This window comes from Brachionichthys hirsutus, chromosome 8 (assembly GCF_040956055.1).
Source record: "Brachionichthys hirsutus isolate HB-005 chromosome 8, CSIRO-AGI_Bhir_v1, whole genome shotgun sequence".
In the NCBI taxonomy this organism is placed as follows: Eukaryota; Metazoa; Chordata; class Actinopteri; order Lophiiformes; family Brachionichthyidae; genus Brachionichthys; species Brachionichthys hirsutus.
This window is the reverse complement of record NC_090904.1, coordinates 10,755,259-10,775,872: the sequence shown is the minus strand read 5'-3', so window position 1 is coordinate 10,775,872 and position 20,614 is coordinate 10,755,259. Positions and strand designations below refer to the sequence as shown.

At 46.3% G+C, this 20,614-nt stretch overlaps 4 protein-coding genes across 4 annotated transcripts in view; 1 reads left to right on the top strand and 3 right to left on the bottom strand.

Annotated features, from left to right (window-relative positions):
* Positions 1–199: 199 nt before the first annotated feature.
* Positions 200–4,187, bottom strand: mybl2b (v-myb avian myeloblastosis viral oncogene homolog-like 2b). Its single transcript, XM_068742833.1, has 15 exons — positions 4,156–4,187; positions 3,784–3,880; positions 3,583–3,654; positions 3,120–3,212; positions 2,826–3,046; positions 2,609–2,741; positions 2,462–2,521; positions 2,164–2,379; positions 1,817–2,089; positions 1,591–1,733; positions 1,334–1,433; positions 1,113–1,223; positions 651–755; positions 425–556; positions 200–325 (listed from the first exon to the last, which is right to left on the bottom strand). Exons 1-15 carry the CDS (start codon positions 4,173–4,175, stop codon positions 200–202), a joined length of 1,902 nt encoding a protein of 633 aa, XP_068598934.1. The 5' UTR covers positions 4,176–4,187.
* Positions 4,188–5,163: 976 nt separating this feature from the next.
* Positions 5,164–8,356, bottom strand: ift52 (intraflagellar transport 52 homolog (Chlamydomonas)). The gene is made up of 12 exons (XM_068742719.1): positions 8,025–8,356; positions 7,866–7,953; positions 7,637–7,766; positions 7,470–7,545; positions 7,267–7,338; positions 7,049–7,175; positions 6,888–6,971; positions 6,744–6,812; positions 6,512–6,666; positions 6,347–6,434; positions 6,144–6,252; positions 5,164–6,061 (listed from the first exon to the last, which is right to left on the bottom strand). Exons 1-12 carry the CDS (start codon positions 8,141–8,143, stop codon positions 5,856–5,858), a joined length of 1,323 nt encoding a protein of 440 aa, XP_068598820.1. The 5' UTR covers positions 8,144–8,356; the 3' UTR covers positions 5,164–5,855.
* Positions 8,357–8,843: 487 nt separating this feature from the next.
* On the bottom strand, positions 8,844–11,912 carry acot8 (acyl-CoA thioesterase 8). Its single transcript, XM_068742808.1, has 6 exons — positions 11,719–11,912; positions 11,253–11,389; positions 10,825–11,050; positions 10,519–10,676; positions 10,118–10,309; positions 8,844–9,652 (listed from the first exon to the last, which is right to left on the bottom strand). The coding sequence occupies exons 1-6, from the start codon at positions 11,910–11,912 to the stop codon at positions 9,528–9,530; spliced, it is 1,032 nt and encodes a 343-aa protein (XP_068598909.1). The 3' UTR covers positions 8,844–9,527.
* Positions 11,913–12,647: 735 nt separating this feature from the next.
* The window catches only part of phactr3b (phosphatase and actin regulator 3b), a 26,557-nt gene continuing 18,590 nt past the window's right edge, over positions 12,648–20,614 (top strand). The window contains exon 1 of the mRNA XM_068742735.1: positions 12,648–12,756. Within this exon, the coding sequence (XP_068598836.1) occupies positions 12,648–12,756 (109 nt within the window). The remainder of the gene's footprint in view (positions 12,757–20,614) is intronic.

Here is a 20,614-nt window from a genome sequence, read left to right as displayed (position 1 = left end):
AAGCAATCTTCGCACCAAGTTGCTGGTAAAAACACCATCCCCTCTCAAATGACTGGTCAGGCTTAACTGCTAATTCCTGCTTCACAAATTGTCCTAAACCTACGCACACATTGTTCTTTTCTCCACCACAAAGTACAGGAGTAAAAAGTAAAGGGGGGGGTAGCAACATGAAGTTGAATTTGCGTGATGTGTTGGCGTTTCACGATAGGATCAGAGCCCGGGGAGCGTGGGACTTGAACGAGCGGAGGCATCGTCTCGCTTTCTCCGTCATTATGAGTTGGTCTTTAGTTTGTCCACAAACAACCGTCTCCCATTCTTTTGACATCTGAAGAAAAAAAAGAAATCGCAGCAGCATTGAGTTAAGGTAGAACAGCAAAGCAAACAAATAAAATATGTCCCCATTGAGGACGTTTCTGGAACTTGCCGTAACTGGAGGAAGAGCGTTAGGAAATATGCTTCTCTCAGTTGGCCCCAAGAGGAAGCCCTGATCCAAAATATTTTCCTGCTGTTGACTGCGAAATGGCGAAGTGCTGATGGAAACTATCACAGGTTCATCCTATGGGAAGAAAAGAGGATCAAAAACAATTACGATGTGTAAAATCCTGACAGGGGCTGAGCCAGAATTTCAACATTTTGATATTTTCTTTTACCTTAAGCTCAGCTTTGACTGATTTACGTCGGGATTTCGGGATCACCTGGCAGTCCATCACATCTAGGGCCAAAGACTTCCGCACTTTCTTCAGAGGAAAACGATGCTAATTAGAAATCAAACACAGAAATCTCATTATGGGTAACACATATTTAATGTAGCCTGTGTGTAGTTTGCAAGATACACTACTGCAACAACAAAAAAGATCATGGAGTGACGCAACGAAGATTATAATAGACGCATAATAAATGAGGGAAATCACACGGCTCATACCATTCATTATTTTGAATGCAGCTCGTGTTAAACACGACTGCATTTTATTATAACCTCTGTGGGGATTTATTTTTGTAGTTTCCCTGAAAATGCACTGATCCGAATGTTTTCTATCAACATCGAACAGCTTCACCGGGTGCTGCTAGACGAGAACGATTTGCGCAGCGTGTTGGATTTGCGTCGCGGTTACCATCGTTTTGCGTCTTTGCTCGGGTGGAGTCGAGCGGACGACGGCAAAGTTAATCCCAGACTCTCTCAGGATGACCTCGTTTATGTCGTCTTCCAGGTTCGGAGTCTGAGGCTAAATTGACACACACACACACACACACACACACACACACACAAACGCACACACGCTGAGATTTGAATCATTCTGGACGGCTGGATTCGCTGGTAGTCTGCGATGCTCACCAGAGGCTGAAGAGGACCGTACTTCTCCATGGCGCTCTTGAATGGCGTTGGCGTTCGTGGGGTCGAACAGAACTCAGACTTGCGGTTCGGTGTAACGAAACTAAAAGGAAAGCAGCGACATTCAAATATCTAAATCAATGTCTATTTGACAACCTTTATTGACTCAAAAACAACCAGTGGCTGAATGAACGCAGGAATTCTGAGAGAGCCGGGAACGGCGACCAATCAGAACCCAGGACTGGATCCAGAACACTCACGCTGAGTTTTCCTTTTGAGTAAGCGGGGACTTGTCCCGCTGTAGCGGCGTCGTCACGATGGCTTTCTGGCTGCACACCGGCGTGGACGTGAGGGACGGGTTTTCCAGGTCATGAGTGTCCTGCTTGGTCCACATGTTGAGGAACTGGAACCAACACGGGTCAGTTATCGGACCTCCTCGCGCACGGGCGGCGCCGAAGTCGGCGTCGCAGCATTTAAACGACTCACCTGCGATGGAGAGAAGGGCAAGATCTTGACGGGCGTGCTCTTCGGCGTCATGGAGTTACTAGCGTCCGGAGACAAGGCGATGCATCTCCGACTCCGGTGCTTCAGGATGGAGGGGGGCGTGGCCCCTCCCGGAGAGATGGGGATGAGCTCCCCCTTGCTGCTTTTGCTCAACTCCTGCAAGGCGCTGCCCTCCAGGCGGAACTGGTGCCGCTCCGGGCTTGGACTGTCCACAGGCAGGTCGAAGGCTGCTAGGTTGCACCAGCCGTCGAGGTCCTGACGGCAGAGGGAGACGCTGCAGCGAAACGCTTGCCTGCCGGGACACGCCCCTTCACCTCGGGAATACCTACCCCGTCCACCATGTCCAGCACTTCCTTCAGCGCCGGCCCGGTAGGAGAGAGGAAGCCAGAGCTGTCCACCGCCCAGCCGGAACAGCTCGTTTCCCCCGTGGGCGTGTCCGGTTCAGTTTTGGGGCTCAACCCGCCCTTCGGAGGCGTCGCCATCCTTGAGGGTCCCGGTTCGCCGGGCTCAACTTTAACGGAGGCTGAATCCGACGGTTCCTGCATCTTGTGGAAACGGTAAAAACACGATTACAGGAGCTGCATAAAAGCGGCATTTCGTTCACCGCCAGCCTGACCGGCTGCTCACCGGGGGGCCGTCCGTCTGCTCCGCGTTTCCGTCTGCGCCAGTTTGAGAGCAACCCGGAATCTACGGAATGAGACGGCATCATCCTCACTGCCATTCGCACAACGTAGCGCGTCTCAAAGACGGAACACGGCGTAAGGGCGGCCCCACCTGCATGACCTCTCTCACACGCTCCAGCAGCTCCTCCAGGTCACCCGGCCTGATGACCTCCCCGGCATAGAAGCCCACTTCCAACTTGCGTTTGATGGCTGAATTCCAGTGGTTCTTCACTGCGTTATCCGTCCTTTGGATCAGAATCGTAACGCGAGTCCTTCAGAAACGAGCACCCCCCCCACTGAGCCGAACGCAAGGCAAAAGCCGCATCTACCTTCCGGGGAGCAGCTTGGCGATCTCAGCCCAGCGGTTTCCGATCAGGCGGTGCGCCTTGTAGATGACGAGGTCCTCTTCGGCGGTCCAGGATGACTTCTTCACGTTGGGATTGAGGTGGTTGTGCCAGCGCTCTCTGCACTGCTTCCCCAGCCGGCCCCTCAGATGCTTGGCTACCATCGCCCACTGTTTGTTGCCGTAGAGACCGACAAGCTCTATAACCTGAGGAGGACGGAGTCAAAATGATCTCTCGTTCTGATTAACTGCAACGAGTACACGCTGACGTGCTACCAACCTTCTCGTCCTCCTCTCTGGTCCACGGGCCTTTAATCAGCTCTGGATCCAGGATCTTATGCCAGCGGTGTTGACACTGGTGCTCAGTGTGATTCTGATGTGATGAAGAAGGATAGAACGGTTCAAAAATACTAAACATGGATTTCCGTCGACATAAAGTCGCTAAAAGAGAGTCATTGGGAGAAGGCGTGATAAGCGGAACGGAAAGTTAGTTGTTGTTGTTTATTGTATGATCACAGGATATTTTGGTTCAGCAGGCAGTCTGAACTAAATATAAATATGATAAACAGTAAAGTTGTGCGACGGCCGTGCAAAAGTAAAAATAAACACTACACTACCACGACTGTTTACTACCCACTCTTACTTAACCACGTTACACCCCACAGAAGAGCGTTTCCAGACAGTGATTCCCTTCAATTATTCGTCTGAACAACAACAACAACAACAGAACGTATAGAACTCACGGGTATATAGCCGGCGATATTTTTCCAATCATTGGTTCCCTGCTTTTGCACCAGCACCTTCAGCATGTCATCCTGTAAAAAAAAAAAATACAAAAAAAAAACTTTATCGACCTCCGGGAACGTCACTGGATTGAAGGGCGTCAGAAGTCATTTGAAAATAAAACCAAAATGGCTGGAGCGAGTCTCAGTCCTGCCACTCACATCTTCCTGCGTCCATTTCACCTTCAGCTTTCCACCGTCTCTCTGCTCCGCCACATCAGAGTCGGTGTCCTGATGCATGGCCTCCTCGCCACCCTCACTGAGACACAAAGCAACGAGGCCGACCGTGAACGCACCATCTCTTCCGCGTATCGAATATAAACGACTGTCAGTTGAAGAGAGTGACGTTAGTTTCACACTGAAACCGATTCGAGCCGATAGTCCGGAAAAGGGCGGTACGGACAGGACCGTGAAGGGGTCTCCACTCAAACTAGCATTACTAGCATCACTAGCATCATTCCCTTGTGTCTGACAGTGCTAAAATACGAAATGTTGCTAATGCTACTACTCAGATGACAAAGATCGACGCCTTACCCGCGCGGCCTCCAAGTCATTTCCGCTTATTTCTGTTGTTTACCGCCGATACGTCCCGCTCTCGCGCGTCATGTAAACGCGTATTCGGTTTTATGCCGTTATTCGCTGTGCGGGTTCGTCTCTCTGAAGCGGGCGGATGGAAGATGGAAGCTCGCTGCTGTTTAGCCGGATGAGATTATGGTCTGTAACCAGCTGGAGCGGAGCGCCAGGGTCGTCCGCGCGACTGGATTTCTATCTCGCGCCCTTCTCTCTCGTCAAACCCAGATGGTGACGTAATGCGCAGTGGGTGTGCGCGTAGAATAAAGGCGCAACCATGAATCCATTCCCCAAACTTCCGGTGTGAGTTTTAAGAATGTTTTATTTTTTCTGCCCGAAACCGGACAAACTTGAAATACCAATCGTAACTATATAGTTTCATAATAGAGTAACAAATAATTTTATGAAGACAAAATAAAATGGCAATTAAAACTTTGACCACTTTTGAATTGTTTCTATATCCCATGATTTCTTTAACATGATAAAAGAAAAAAGCTAATGTACATTATTGCTGTTTCATCCCTGCACTACATTTTTTTTAGTGCAGTTTAATAATAATATTAAATAGCATTTAATTTCATGAGGAACATCGTAATATGCAGAATCGAAATTGGACATTTTTAAGTGCTCCCCACCTACCAGACTGATGACCTTGTGTGATCGAATCCAGGTGAGTCAATTAACCAGCAGCTTCAACAATTTAAAAGCCACCTGGGGATCGTCTGCTCCTCATTCGCCAGAGGAAGCAATGGAGAAAGCTTTGGACAATAACAGTAAGGCAATGTAATTTATTCTCACGTTATTTATTCATTTTATTCTGATCAAATCATATGATTTACAGGATTTGCAATTTTCCTTTTAGATACAAAAAGCTTTGATTTTTCGAGTCCATCGGAACTTGACAAAAAGTTTTTTGAAGAGCAAAGTTTGCTGTCTGCTTTGTCCCTGGAGCAAAATTCTACGTCAAGAGCATCGAATGACGCAGCGGCCGACGGATCGGATGGCAGGCTTCCCATCTGGGCTTCTTTCTGCTCGTCGCTGGACACCAATTCTCCCTCTCAGGGTTTTGCAGCGAGCAACTTGAATGCTCCAGAACCCGACAGCGGTCACCTGACTGTGCCTTCAGTGGGAAGGTTCTCCACTCCCCAAATGCTCCTTCAAAAGCAAAAAAAGGCGGCTTGTTTCGACCAGCTAAACAACGATCTCGCTGCCACTCAAATGCCATGGGATTTGTCTTTGATCAATGCGGAGAGTAACAGCCCCAAATTAGGGACGGAGTTGAGCACTCTGGAGCAAGCGTGGAGTCCGAAACTCCAGTCCACGCAACGGTCACCAGCTGGAGTTTCTCCCTGAAGGAACTGAAGCCGTAAACGTCCCTCTGGACCAGCGATGGAGAAATAAATCTGAGCTGTAGAAGAAGCATCACCATGGATTTTAGAATGTTAAAGTTTCAGTTGGAAAAATTAAAATCATTTTGAAGTTGTTTCCTGGAATGTGTTGTTTGGGGATTAATGCAGAGAACTTGTTCCTTCAATGTTTGTTAAAACTGAATAAATTACTACTTGCGTCAGCCAATTTTACAAATGCTTCTGATACAACGGGTAACTATAACAGTGCAGCAGTTTAGAGTTAAAAAGGCAGAGGTGGAAAACTTTAAATGCATTTCAAGACTCCGGTGGCGTGATGATCGCTTCTGTGCCGACGTTCGGCTCCTGCGTGGGGGTAAAGGCCATTTTCTTGAACTCGACGACCTGGAAGAAAATGTGTTCCAAAATGTGTTTGGCGTCCCTCTGCTCTTTATCCAGCTTCGGAGTCACGCCCAGAATTTCCCCGCATTTCCGCACGTAGAATTCGAGATCGTCGTCTGTGCCTGGGGATGCGAGAAATGAGAGGTTTTATCACACGAGGAGCCTTGATATTAAGCATTTAGGCTAGGAAAGGACAAAGCGTACATTTGTTCGTGAGCTGCGCCAGGCGCACTTCCTCCGAGGAGAACGTTTCATCCAGATCGAACAGATCGAGCATGGGCGGCGGCAGATCGCGCAATGCGGGAGGGAAAACCTGAAAAGGCAAAACAAGCTCAGCGTTGCACTTTCAAAAGACTCCAGCAACCCCGTGCGGGGACTGAGACGGGAATGTAGGGCCCGAAACTTACAGCAGGCTGGAGTGGAGGCAGGGGGGTCTCGAACTGCGGCATGATAAGCTGGAGCGGCTCGTCTTTCACATTGAGCTGCTTGTAAGAACTGCAGGCGACAGTTAAATTTTTTTATACTCCAGAACACGACTAGTGACGGGACACGGGTGCATTTTGCGTTCTTACCCGAGCACTTGGAGGTAAGAGTCTGTCGACAAATTGAACAGCGACGTATCAAAGAGCGGCGTGAAGTCTCTCGGGATTTCTTCCCCCTCCTGCAGGCACACTCTCTGCTGTTCTGACAAGTAGCCTATGTCCGGCAGCATGGTGTAGTCCGTGATCTAGGTAGAGAAGAGACACGATGGACGCCAGATCGTGTGAAAGTCAGCCGTGCCATTCCCCGCGTCGTCTTCCTCACCTCTGGATCTTCGGCATCGATCTGATTCAGCTGAATGTTATCGGACAAGAGCCACTGGAAAACGACGTCCTGGAAAGTGCAAGTAGAATAAAAGTCTCTTCTCATTCCAGATCAAGCCGACATTTAGCTATAAACTGGACTCACCATGATCTTGCTGTTCTCCTCTTTGTCTATGTATTGGTCGCTGAACATGTGACAGGAAGCCAACACTGCCAGTTTCCCGGATTCCTTCGTAACGCATAAAACGTCACTGCACAACGCTATACGGAACGGCAACGGGCGCGAAAAGACGAGGCGTGTCTGACCTTTCCTTGATGGAAGGCCAGGACGGGCCTGTTGAGGGGGAAGCAGACGGAGCCGGTCGACAGAACCGGCACAGCGGGCTTGATCACGCTCAGCGTGGCGCCGTACGGGTACACGAACGTTAGAGCCCTGCACGAATCAGAGCCCGAAGGCTCGCATTCAAACCTGCTGCGGAACATTACTGAACACGGAAGCAGAGAATGGAGACGGCGTCACTTACTGCGCGTTATTTCCACCGCGCTCGTCTTCGATGATTCCCGTCACCAGTTTTCCAGCAGCCCGACTAATCTCTCTAGACAATCGGGACATTTGCTTCGAAATTGATCCATTTAAATTACAAATAAGCAATTTCAAATGGGTGCGTTGAGAGAGAGAGAGAGAGAGAGAGAGAGGGGGGGGAAAAAGAAAAACGCAAACTCAAACCTGTTTAATACGCCATCAGACACAAGAGCCTCCTTCGGGTGGAAGTATTTGTAGTACACGTTCCTCGCGACAGCATCTGCAGAACACAAGAACGCTTAACAACCGTAAACAAAAACAAATCCAGAACCGATTGGTGCCCTCCCATCGGAGCAAATTCCATTGCGCACCATTGTTGACCATTATTCCAAATTCCTCCAGGAGAAAGTTGATATTGGTGTCGTATTTACTTTCTCCTCCTTCGCCGAGCAGGACCAGGACATTTCCTCCCGCATCCAGGTAGTGCTTCAGCACCTCAAGCTGCAACGATCAGGAGTAAACGGAATGTAAAACCTCAGTAGCAGCTGCAGCTTTTAAAGCCGGTCATTTCCACCACGTCCTCTTTTTAACGCGCGTCACCTCTGATGCTGTGAACTTCTCCCTCGGCCCCGCAGTTATCCACAACTTGACACTCTTCAGCCTCTCCGCAGACAGCTCCTCTTTCATGCTGCAGGACAGAGGCGTTCATTTGGCAGCTCGTTTCTCAGCAGTTAAAGAAAGTCGTGGCGAGAGTCTCACCTTTGGATTCTCCATTGCGCTCTCAGTCTTTTCTGCATAGATTTGAATCCGTTGTTGGTGGAAAAGAGCTCTCTTTTTGAACAGTTGAAGACGACCGTGTTGTTCTGTTCGTTCTCCATCGTCTACCCGGCGGTAAATCAAAGTGACACACAGCGAAGGACCATCATTCGCAGTGGGAAAATGTTGCGACTTAGCAGCTAATAGCTAACTGACGCTCGAAGCTGTTCCATCAATGTCCAACACAAATGTTTCTGTTCTATCAATTTGACGATACAGGACGAAACGGCATTTAGAACGTTCGATCCCACACAGGAAGCTGCGCTGATGTTTTAGCGTTTCCCGAGTTACCGCTGAAGCTTTCTCAGCACCGATGCATGACGGGAGAAAAGTTACAGCGAAGGCGCTAACCTCACAACAAGCTAGCTGAAAGGCGGCAATGGAAGTAGTATTTGGCGAAAATGTAGATACGTACAACGTTTCTGGTTTTGTATTTTACAGTTTTGAATAAATTTAGAGATTAAATCGATTAAAAAAAAAAGTTATGTCAACGGAACATTTAAAATAAATCGATGTTTGCACCCGGACGACATACAGCGCGGACACGCCAAAACCTTTGTTTTGTTTTTAATTTTATTGATTGCAAACATGAACAGTACACAACAAAAACAATCTTGTCTATACAAAACAATAACTTAATGACGACAAATACAAGATAAAGAAATCAATAAATTGCGCAAAAGTATTCTAATGGCCTTTATTTACCGAGCAGGAAATGGAGATGTAATGTTTCACATTGATAGAGATAAATAAAAAGCAGTTTTTTTATTTAGGAATTTTGATATATGAATGCAATGGTTGAAATAATAATCCAATTGATTAAATAGAACTGAGGTTTTTATCATGGCTGACAAAACCAAACGTATATTTTCCCACTTTAATTCAAAATCGGGATAAATAAATTCTGCAATATATCTGGGCAGTTTAGTGTTCCTCTTTAATCACCACAAAAGGTACAGTTCAGATCAATATCCCTTTTAAGCTTTTTAAAATAATGGTTAGTTGGGCAAAACCTGTGAAGCATCTTAAATTAAATCTCTAACTTTATTAGTTAAAAAAAATAACCTATATGGTAGCCATACTTTATCAATTCTTTAACTTCTCACACAATAAATTCTTAACTTTTCTGTTACTTACTGAACAAAGATGTAACAGATAAATGTCAGTTTTATGGTTATGGACTGAAACGAATAAAGAAACAATGGATGTTGAAGTCTGCAACAGATTACTACATTTATTTTTTGTTAGTTATATTCCTTCATTCTTATGAATCTTATATCAGAGCATATTATATAACAGAATGTTATTTCATGTTACAGCAATATTCAAAAAATAATTAATTTCATTTTTAGAACATTATAAAGGAACAACCAGATTCTTCATTTTATTAACAATTTTATGTTTAAAGATCAAATAATTTAAATTGTAAATAAATTAGTAATTTCCTTATAATTTGCTGGGTTTTTCTTTTGACGCAGGTGTTAGTCTCAGGACGCCCTCCTGACAACACGAGACAGCCAACACGCCATCTCTCCGCCACAGTCGGCCTTGAACCAGTCCTCTGCTGCCCCCTGTGGGACACAACGCAAACTACATGTTAGGTCGGTACACAAAACAGATGCGCGTACGGATAAAGGGCGGCTGTACCTACAGTAATACAGAGCTAACAGAAAAGTAACTGGAATATCTATAAAAATTTGTCCGTCCTCGCCAGGATGATCTTGAAAATGTGATAAAAAAAAAAAAATCTCAATTAGACTTTCCCTTGTAAAATAAAGGTTATAAAATAACTAAACTAACTAAATAATTTCATGTGCATAATGTAATAAGTGATGCTGCATTTTCTTGCTGCAGATACAGAAAGGATAAATGAAAAATTATACGTAAAAATGCAGGGCATGACAATTACATTTTAGAAAACAGTAAATGTGGATTATGGGTCTCTACCTTCCTGTAGGTGGAGCAAATGCTATACAGCAGACAGGAAGTTTGAGTTTATTTAAAACAGGGACAATATACAAGTGACCGACACTGACCTGCCCACGGGCTCTCGCACTCGTACAGCATCCACTCATCGCTGCGGAACGTGTTGTGGAACCACATGGCGTGGTCCAAGGAGGCGACGAACTTGGACCGATAGCCGGGATAAGGCAGCAGCGCCGTGCCCAGGAACGCGTAGTCCGACACATAAGCGGCAACGCAACAATGCAGCTTCATGCTGCCTTCACCTACACGAGCACAGAAATTACAAAAAACAATTGCCGCTCTGAGATTGCATCATAAATGTTATATTTTGCTTATGCTGTATTTGAAGTATTTTTTTTTTTTTAGAAAACTTGAGTTTTGTTGTTGGATATGTTCTATCCTAATTTCAAGAGCCACAGTTTTAAATGGCTTTTTTTTTTTTTTATTAATAACTGCCCGCTGCCCATTTTACCGATATAGCCTCTCGCTCGCACCCAGAACATTTGCTTCGGCTCAGGAGCAGCGCGTCTGGAAAAGAACGGCGGGTTGACTGGCTTCAGCTCGATGGGGACCTCCTCGGCGAGCAGTTTGTTGAGGCCTTGCTTCAACTTCTCCGTTAGGTCCGGTTTACTGTAGGAAACAAAAACAAACATGTTTTTTTTGGTTCTCCCCTGCTCAAATCACAAGCTACAACCACTGGAGCCACGTTTAAGAGCACTACAGTGCTTCTATCATTCTGGGGCTTCCTGCTGTGACTCCATGTTTCAAACGACATCACCTGAGATAAAGATGAATGAGCTCCTCTACGTTGAGGAGTTCTTCCGGCTGCGGGACCGCCGGCATGGCGAACTGGTGCCGCAGGGGACTCTCCTGCAGCATATGGAAGGACACTTGGCAGATCAGGATGGGATGTCCGTGCTGGATCGCCTTCACAGAGCGGACGGTGAAGCTGCGACCGTCCCTCGTGCGTTCCACCTGATACAGGACCGGAATCTTAGGATCCCCTGAAAGCACACGACAGACCGCCGTGGGGAACGGAAACCGACCGTCGCCTGCTAAATCAAGTTATTCTGCTGAAGAGGGTTGAAAGGTGATTTTTATTCTACCCAAACTGCAACGCATCTCCTTTAGTTCACATAATTCCATTAAAGAAGTGGAATATCATCATTTTGGATTAACCTTATACCTCTTTTTTTATGATCTTACCTACTCGTACAAAGTAGCAGTGGAGGGAATGGACGTACAGATTATCGCTGACAGATTTGGCTGCAGCTACGAGAGCCTGACCGACTATTTGTCCCCCGAAGAGACGCTGGGAACGGGGAACCCAGTGGTGCGTTCCTCTGGAGACAGACAGAACGACAATGTTCAGGTGCGGAACCCAGTCCCGTTCTGTTTATTCGGCAAACTTTACAACCTCTGATTGTAACTCAAATTCACCAATAATTCCAGGAATGATCTTGGTGAAGCGTATTTAGACATTATCAATAATGTCAGATAGTAAAGAGTAAACGGGGAGGCCATGCCTCGGGAGAACGGTCCAGCATGGGTCACACAGAGGTAAAAGAAATCCAGGCTTTCCATTTTGAAAACTACAGTAAATCAAAGTCGCCGAGGCTTTTAAAAGAAATGAAGAACGAATGAAAATAATATTAAAACAGACGTAGGTTACCTGTACAGGTCTACGTCGAGCTTCTCGAGGGTCAGAACGCTGGTGACCAGCGCGCTCCTCAGGTCCAGGTCTTCTCGTGTTCGGGGACTTCCCGAGTCTTCATCGTCAGGCGGTTCAGCTGAAACGGAGCCCGCCGGATAAACGTTGTTATCTACTAAAGCACTGGCAGCACCGTCCGTCTCTTTATCCTCCATGTTGGACAACTTCTTCTTCTTCTTCCTTCCTGTTCGCCTTCTTTTTCTTCTTCTTCGTCTCTTTTGGGCATTACGGCAGCCGATATGCGCCAAACTGCATTGCTGCCTCCCCGTGGAAAGAAATTAGATTTTTTTTTACAGAACCTTATTTAAAAACATTTCTCCTGTATTCTGACAGAAGTACCAAAAAGGATTCATTGTGGAATGTGAATGTGGTGTGAAAGTTCTCGTTTAGTGCCAACCAAGAACCATGAATCCCATGCTGCCTTCAGAGGCAGTGGGATATTTGAAATTTACCTTTACAATACCCAGAACATTTTTATCCGCACAGTCCGGTAAAAGCAAATTCCTTCAGCTCAGTTTTTTTTTTTTTTTTTGCCAAAATGTAATAAAGATAATTAAGTAAGTCACAATGTCAAATGTTTCTGTATTGATTTTAGCTTTTAGTTTATTGAAACACACATTAATAATCCAGAGCGCGTTTGTGATAGTTATCTTTTTTTTTAACACTAAGAATGTTTATTTATTTATTTATATGCACAAAACTGTTTTACGCGCAGCACCCGAAGGAGGCGTGATGCTGAGCGCGTAATGGGTTTCCCATGCAATGCGCCTTATCGGGGACCGGGAGTCCATCCGCATTAAATCTGCTGCCCCACCACTTGCTGCCGGTGACCTTTGCTGACGGTGGTTACGCTTTTCACTCCTGCATTTGTCCTCTTTTATTTATTTATTATGGCATCGTCGGACGGGCTCGATGAGGATTGCGTGTTGCAGCGGGGGAGATCTCAGAGTGACCCGAGTAGCATCACCGAAGTCCGCTTGGGTGAAGCGCACAGAGCAGGTGAGGAAAAAAAAAAAGAGAGGAGCGGGGACGCACAACGCATGTTGGACATCTGGCATTTGCTCAGGACTTTGCGCTTTTGAGCGGCGGTGGCCGGATAGGATCACGGCGTAGGGGGGGGGGGGGGGGCTCGCCTGCAGCCCCCTTGTGTCCGCGGTGATCCCGTTGAATTTGTATGCAACAAACGTAGGTGGTGTTGTCGACGTGCGTCATTTACAACCCCCAACATGTACTCACTGCTGTACTATGGGCCTTACGCGTTAATTATTACTGCTGTAATAATGTCATTTTCAATATTATATGTGATGAAGACATTTTGATGCAACAAGAGACCCCCCCCCCCCTCCCTCAGGTCTATTTCAGTCGGATTCGTTTTTACCTTCAGGAAGAATGCATTGATTTTCTCATTTTGATCATTTCCAGACTCACACGAGCCCACATCATATCTCCCACTCCTCTCCCACGCAGGACTCCCTTTTCATCAGGTTGTGGCTGACATCACCGGATTTTCATGAATGCGATGAAGAGAATCACAGATTGTTTCTATTTAATTTGTGATATTTGAAATATTGTTTGTGCAGAAGGACAGAATGTACAACTTCATGCCGTTTCACATGGACTGCAGCATTTTGAGTCGAAGCTGATGGGAGCGCTGGCTGTGTATTTGGCTGTTTCCATGGCGATCCAAATGGTAGGAGGCAGCACTTGGCTGTCGAACTGTGAACTGACATGGTGTTTGTCTTCTCCATGCACTGGTCCTTGGTTTTTTCTGTTTTTTCCCCCGGTACACTCGGTGATGTACAGCAGCCAGCCTTTCAAAGTGAAATGTCACTGCAGCTGTGAATTTTGTTTATTTGCGAGACATTTCTACTGCATGGGAACCTTCACTGAGATAAACTGTTTTTACAATTGCGTTTATATCAGGGCTGGGGAAAAATTGACACAGTAAAAATAAATGAATCTGTTTTATATATATGAATGAATTGACTGATCTACAAATGTAAATCCGTCATGGAAAAAGAGAATTCCTCAAGTCACATGGTGAAAAAAGTTGCAGCCTGAAGTTTACCTGCCTTACTTGGGTACAAGTTGTCCCGCGAATGTGGCTCCAGCTCGGGGGGGGGGGGGGGGGGGTATATTGCGCTGCTGATACTGAAACGATATATCGTTCGGCCCCCTTGTTGATGCAAGAGTTGAGCGATGAGTTGCTTGTTTTAAATTGCAGGCCCTCGATGTTTGCTCGCTGTCATCGCCGGTGCGCGCCCCCGTGTGACAGCGTGGCAGCAGAATAAGTGACGAGTTGAACAGAGAAGCTGACTCTGTGTAGCTGTGACATCTGTGCAAACACCGGCTCGGATACTGAATCCTAGCGTCCCGTTGCAGCACAATGCAGGTTTATTGTGGTTGCAGTGCTTGGAATCTTCATATTGTTGTGCACATGCTGCACTACAACTCTATTTTCATGATGCTGTGGAGTCCGTTTGAACGTCAGATCAATTTCACAGGATCTGGCTGTATGTAGATACGAGGCCCAAAGCAATGCTGCAGAAAGGATCTTCAAGTTGTCCTGCCGACGGCGGATATGGGTGAGATCACACCCAAGTTATCGCAGCAGTCCGGGTCTCGGGCTCGGTTTCGGCCGGCCTCGAACAAAAACCCAGAGTCCACCCCGTCCCGAGACCGAGACGAGACCAAGATGGTCTTGAGACCAAGGCCGATCTCGAGCACTCCAACACTCCACCCGTGGTTTCAATTCGCCACGTTGTCATGGTTGTCATGGTTGTCATGGTTGTCATGATTACATAACAGTGTTGTCATATGTGTAACTCTAAGGCAATCTGTCTTATCCTTTTCTCACAGCTACTGTTAATTTCAGAGACAGCGTCCAAAACCAATTTGATCCAAAGCTGACGTTTCCTGTGCAGCGTCAGGCAGACGGGGCTTAAAAGCAATGCAGCATTATAGAAGCCCGCCTGCCCTCCTGCACGCCTCCATCCTCTCTGTTTGATGCTAACCCTTTTGTACCCTTGGCAACTTCACCGTGACTCTGATCCTTGCGCAATCATCCATATTTCAGGGGAGAAAGGAGGAGTGGCAGGACTCTGATGGTGGCATAATCACGGCATCCAGCTGGGCAATGCCACAGAGAATTAGCTCTGCAAAACGATTAGTGTATAAACGGAAACTTCTTCCATCGTGACACTGGGGAAAAAAAGTTGAATTTTCTCTGTGGCTGTAACCAAAGCTGTAAAACAATTTGTCATTTGTGCTGACACTCGTGTAATTGTCTCAAATCAGATTCTCGTGCTGCCTGTTTTGATGCCACGTGAAGCAGGCAGAGCGGTCGAGGACTCTGATTTAGCCCGAGGACAAAAACGAACCACCTGACAGCCTGGTTGACGTCAGCCAGAGAACAAAACGCTGCCCTGCAGATTGACGTCCTTTTAAATAGACTCTGTGGTTTCATTTGGAGCTGATGATAAGCAACCAGGTTGTTCAGCAAAGACGGGCTACACCAGTAGCTCTGTTAGAGATGACGCAGAACAGCAAGTACAGCCAAAAACACTCCAGTCCAAAGGTGGAACTCGCGCTGCATTCAAATGCAGGCGTGCGGAGTAGCAGCCAAGTTGGACGCTCATCGGGTGAGAGACAGCAGGGAGGCAATAAGGAAGGTGCTTTACCTGCCTGCAAGCTGGAGGCAGGCAGGAAGGAGAGTCGGCTGGCAGAGGAGACGGGAGGGATTTAGAAAAAATGCACCTGAATGGGATGAATTCACAGATGTTGCTTTATCAAGCTGTGACTAATAGCCATTAAAGATAGGCCTAATTAATGGATTAGAATCAAACTTCAGCTGCACTAATCAATCATGTTAGATTAATAACTGTGAATAAACGAATCACTGTGGTGATCACCTGACTCAGCAGTTCCCCAGCTTCCATTTGATTGTTTTGGTTTTCTGGATCACAGCCTTGGTATTTTAATGCAGTCCAGTCTCGTTGGCATTGTTTCACAGCACACGGCTGGTTTTTGTTGAGAGGAACTGATAAAATCGGCAGCAAACAGTAGACGGGCAAATATTTCGTGCAGCCGAGGCTGGAAAGATGCTCGTTTTGCAGGCGTTTGGGTCGCAAAACAGAAATGATTAAATATTGTTGTTCAGGTTAATAATCGAGAAAGTCTCCCGCGTGTGTTTGAGCCATCCGTTCTCCTAACATTCCTCCAAATGTGGATTTAGTCTCTTTATGTCACGTTACAGTTTAGAATCACACTCGAAGGGGCCACTCCTACCAAGTACGACACCAGATTGAGTTACAAGTTAGTATTTAGTCCTTGTGCATTCAAACATTACCCTGATATAGGAAGCACTTCAGAGGAAACTACCTGACCTTATTGCAATTTCTCAAGCATCCCAGAGTGCATTGCGTCACTCCTGCGCCAATCCATTGCTTTGGTTTTTTTTTACTTTCATTCATCCATCTTCCACCGCTTATCCGGCCCCAGGTTGTCTGAGCAGGGATTTCCGGACTCTCCCCAGACACTGCCTCCAGCTCTTCCGGGAGAATCCAGAAAAGGTGGAGCCGAGGCGTGACCTCGGTTGGACTCAGCACCCGCCGAGGGATCCATAAGGGATGGGTGCAATGTGGATTGGATGGAGGTCGACGGCAGGGGGTTCGATGACCCGATCCCAGGAGACAGACTTTTACTTTTATCAAAATGAAAGTATTTCCAAATTACCTTTCAGGGATAGGCTCCAGCAAAGTGGAAAAAGCGGAAGTCAGTGAATGGATGGAAGGAATGAGCTGAGACATATTTCTTTAAAGTGACAATGACAGCGCAGAAGAGCTTCTGTTTTAGGGTATCGGCCCAAAAAAATAGCTGCTAAATGGGGTCAAGAGCTGCTGATTGAGGTTTAGCACTGCAGCAATGACGCTCTGAGACGGTGAGAGTTTTACCCTTGAGTATTTGGTGCAGGATTGATTATTATTTTATTACTTGGCCAGTGGAACCGCGGCTACTTCAAAACCAGCTTGTCTTTTTTTATTATTACAGTATTGCCAACTCATGTCTCATCCCATTATGCACTACGCAGAGACGTCCCTTGTCCCCGCCGATCCCACGGAGCTGCAAAGAGACAGGACAAAACATGACACCGCCCTCCAGCAATGTCACCAAAGCACATGAACGGCAGCATGTAGGCCACTGTCATGTAGACAGTGTCAGTCTCACGAGTCGAAATTCCGTATTTGTTCCGTATTTTTTGTTCTTTGACTAAACCTCATCCCTTCTTCTTTGCACAGTTGAACCAGCAAAAAGGGAGTCGGCTCTTCCGTGAGTGAATTCACAGCTTGAGTTTTCAGATCACGTGTTTCAGATCATTTCAATGAGCGGTTGGAATTATAGCCAAAACTAGGCGCCATAATTTTGGAGGCTTCAACAAGTAACAAATAACCCATAAATGAAAGAACGGCTGTGATGTTGAGGGTGAAATTGAAATTAAACTGTGGAAATTGCTAATGGTGCCCTGCTAAACCCAGAGCTAGCTTTGTCTCATGTCACTGGATGTATTTAACATGATAGAAGGAAAAAAGCCAATGTGCAAGAGCAGGAATAAACAGCCTCGACTTGATGACAACAGAAACAGAAACGGTAAAATGTACTTACCCCTCCCCCTTTGCACACAAGCAGGCCTATACTGTACATACACGGCATCCCCCTCCCCCTAAAAACGGTCTCTCTAAACAACATGTCACAAATAGATCAGGACTTATCATTTCCAGTCTGGTGTTCTTTTTTTTTTGCACAAAGACTGAACAGCATGTGGCTCGTTTTGCACATTATCTACGGCCAACTTTGCATTTTCTCTTTAGACGCATTTCTATTGGAGCTGCCGACGACGCTTGTGGCTTTTAATAGCTGTTCTGCATGTTTACCCTTTTGTTTTGAGCCCCTCGGGGGCTTTAATACGCTCAAATTGTTGCATGTTTTGCAGTAACCAGTAACCTCCGGTGGGGGGGTACATCCCATGATGTGCTTTAGTTTACGGAAGGCAGATGAGCCACGTGTGTCAGATGCAGAGATCTACCCAGCAACTGGGCCATGCATGCTGGGGAGGGAGCTACTTGACTTAAGGCTTAAGCTGTCAGCCATTTACACATAGCGTATCTTATATGAATGTTTCATGTGGTGACCCAATTCCTTTCAGAGCCGAGCAAAACGCAATATGCTGCACACGAGAAGATGAGAGAGAGCGCCCTGCTGATCTTTTTCATATCCTCGTTCCACAACAGGGGGGCTGATGGAGGGGGGGGGGGAAAGCTGCGTGGCGTGACCACTTGGATGACCCGAACGGAGAGAGGAGCGTCTGCTTTCAATGTCTTTACGCTGCATTCCAGGGAGATAAGGAAAAGAAATGGCCCAAATGAGAGCTTTGTGACAAAAAAGGCATGAGGGCGCTCTCTCTCTCTCTCTCTCTCTCTAGTGGCAGATGTAATTAAAGCTTGATTGCTGGATCTGAAGCCCTTGAAGGTGAAACATTAAAGCGTCTCTTCAGCAACGCATTCCTTTTGGAAAAAATGCACACTTGGACTGTTGGCGACTCAAAACAAGCAATCTGGGCTCTGGGAGAATCACGCGTTTATGGAGTCATTTGAAATCCCATATACAGTTAAAAGAAATTTGCTGGGAAATCGTCACCGGAGCAATTAGGTTGGTCCACGGTGCGCTCTCCGAGGTGCTGATCCTGCCGGTCTGATCATCGTCCTCATTATTTTCATAGCATGCAGCCAAAACATTAAAACCACCAGCTCTCACGTTCAGACCCGATGTTTTAATATTCCTCGGATCATGCAGCTTGTGTGGCGAGGTCTTTGTGGTTCAGGTCTCATTGCTGCGCCATCAGACTCAGAGCTGGAGTTTTAGTTTGTTCTTTTGTTTTATTCCTCTGTGGCACGAGTCCACACTGCATCCTCATGAGCCCGGCCTTTTGAAACCTGGCTTCCTCCCAACCTTGAAGCATCCCGTCAGTGGAATCCCGGAGACTAATTTAATCGCAGCTCAGCCACGCTGTGTCTTCCCCGCCGCCGCCACGGCGATGCTGCCTCGGCTCGCGGGCCGAACAGCCTGTGGCTGCACCCGATGAAGGATTCGGCAGGTTTCAAGAGGAAAGCTTCCGGAGCAGAGCAGCGACAGGTGTGTAGAAATACGCCGTGTATGTCCTTGAGCTGGTGGATCTTTTTTTTCCCCCCAGAGAAATGATCAGTTTATTCAAACTTGTCTTTTTGGCACTGCGGGTGCCTCAGAGTTTCTCATCTTCACAAGGTCAGCTGGTATTTATTAACCAATGACAATTCGCAGACCAACCCTTTTACCGCATCCTCCATCCTCAGCTTCATGAATACTGAATGAGATTCACGTCCACAGAGTGTTTAGATTATATTCTTACTGTTGTGTGTCCCCGAGGAGAAATCCACCAATTGACATTCATCATCTCAGCCCCTTCCTGCAGTAAACGTACGAGCGGCCCTCTGGAAAATCGATCTGCAACCACAAAGGCTTTGTTTACACAACACGTGATGGGGTCTGAATAATTAATACGTCGTGTCCTGTGCTGATGGAATGTATGGGCATGAAGGAAAAAATATATTTGAACATATAAAAATATTTAAAAATACAATTAAAGTGATCTCAGTATGGTATTTCTGTTATAATATTACGTCATTATAAAATATATATTACAATACTATATCGTCAATTTAAAAAAAACTTGTGACTTGACGAAAGGGGGCCGGTCGCCCCTCACAGGTTTATGTCTTGCTACGTCACTGCTTCAGCTGTTAACCAGTGTGTCACCTGCTGTGGGCCACTTTATTATAGGAGGGGTGTGCCAGTGAATTTGCCCCCCCCTCCTCCCCCCGTCCGGAGGGGCGGGGACGACATGGCACACAAGCACCAGTGCAGCTCCCGGCAGATGCTCGCCCTCACTTGTTTCCACCCACTCGGACCTCTCCTGTCGGGGATTAACTAGTATTTTACTTTTTTTTTTTTCATTATCAATGCTTAAATAGTATTTACATTAGTTTATTCATGTATAGTATTACTTCTTGTTTGAGCCCACCGGCTCCCGGGACCATCTGATACCGACTGATAGACTAGAGGACTGGACAGCGATTCATCCTATGATATGTGAGTGTTATTGGCCTCCATAATTAATTGATTTATAAAGCAGTATTTACCCTAAAGACAATATCGTTCCCGTAATGTGTCTTTTGGGACTTGACTTTGGTTCTTAGCGATGCTTTTTCCACCACTATGATTTGAGTTTATTACAGCCCAATGGCTTGTAGTATTTGTGATGCCTGCTTGGATAATGTTTTTTTAGTTAATTAATTTATTCTATTTTATTTTTTGTTGTCTTCCTTGTGAAAACTATGAGTCATAAACTCAGCGAATAAATGGGATATATGACTGATGATATTGTGACAGGGCTTATGTGTGCATTTAACCCTTTGCTTTAGGCCACAGTCTCCTGTATAATATCTGACTCACCCTGCTCATCCTTTACCATTGATAAAAAAAAAACATTCTAGAGTTCACGCAAACCCTTGAATAAATACTTAAACCTGACCCGCAAATTAAAAATACAGCAACTCCAAATACAGCAACGATCTATACATCGTTACACGCTTGGCCGTGATTGGCTGCGGCTCTCCGTCTCTCTGTGTGGCAACAGCCATCCCATCCACCCAGCAACTCCCCATTCCTCATGCCTTGGTGATTCTCTGTCTCCGAGGGTCTTTTCTGCAGCATCCAGCGTGGTAACCATGGCAACGCCAGCCTGACCCGCCGTGCTCTGCTGCAG

What these genes read in the sequence shown, in the direction of transcription:
- mybl2b (XM_068742833.1), bottom strand. Translation starts at nt 4,175, where the DNA reads ATGACTTGGAGGCCGCGCGG. An exon ending in CAGTCAAAGCTGAGCTTAAG is followed by an intron (nt 557 to 650) that starts GTAAAAGAAAAT and finishes TTCTTCCCATAG; the next exon opens with GATGAACCTGTGATAGTTTC. An exon ending in ACGCTCTTCCTCCAGTTACG is followed by an intron (nt 326 to 424) that starts GCAAGTTCCAGA and finishes TTTTTTCTTCAG; the next exon opens with ATGTCAAAAGAATGGGAGAC.
- ift52 (XM_068742719.1), bottom strand. Translation starts at nt 8,143, where the DNA reads ATGGAGAACGAACAGAACAACACGGTCGTCTTCAACTGTTCAAAAAGA. An exon ending in TCGATGCCGAAGATCCAGAG is followed by an intron (nt 6,667 to 6,743) that starts GTGAGGAAGACG and finishes TTCTCTACCTAG; the next exon opens with ATCACGGACTACACCATGCT. An exon ending in TGCCTCCACTCCAGCCTGCT is followed by an intron (nt 6,253 to 6,346) that starts GTAAGTTTCGGG and finishes TTGCCTTTTCAG; the next exon opens with GTTTTCCCTCCCGCATTGCG.
- acot8 (XM_068742808.1), bottom strand. Translation starts at nt 11,912, where the DNA reads ATGGAGGATAAAGAGACGGACGGTGCTGCCAGTGCTTTAGTAGATAAC. An exon ending in GCGAGCGAGAGGCTATATCG is followed by an intron (nt 10,310 to 10,518) that starts GTAAAATGGGCA and finishes GTGCTCGTGTAG; the next exon opens with GTGAAGGCAGCATGAAGCTG. An exon ending in GTGCGAGAGCCCGTGGGCAG is followed by an intron (nt 9,653 to 10,117) that starts GTCAGTGTCGGT and finishes TGTGTCCCACAG; the next exon opens with GGGGCAGCAGAGGACTGGTT.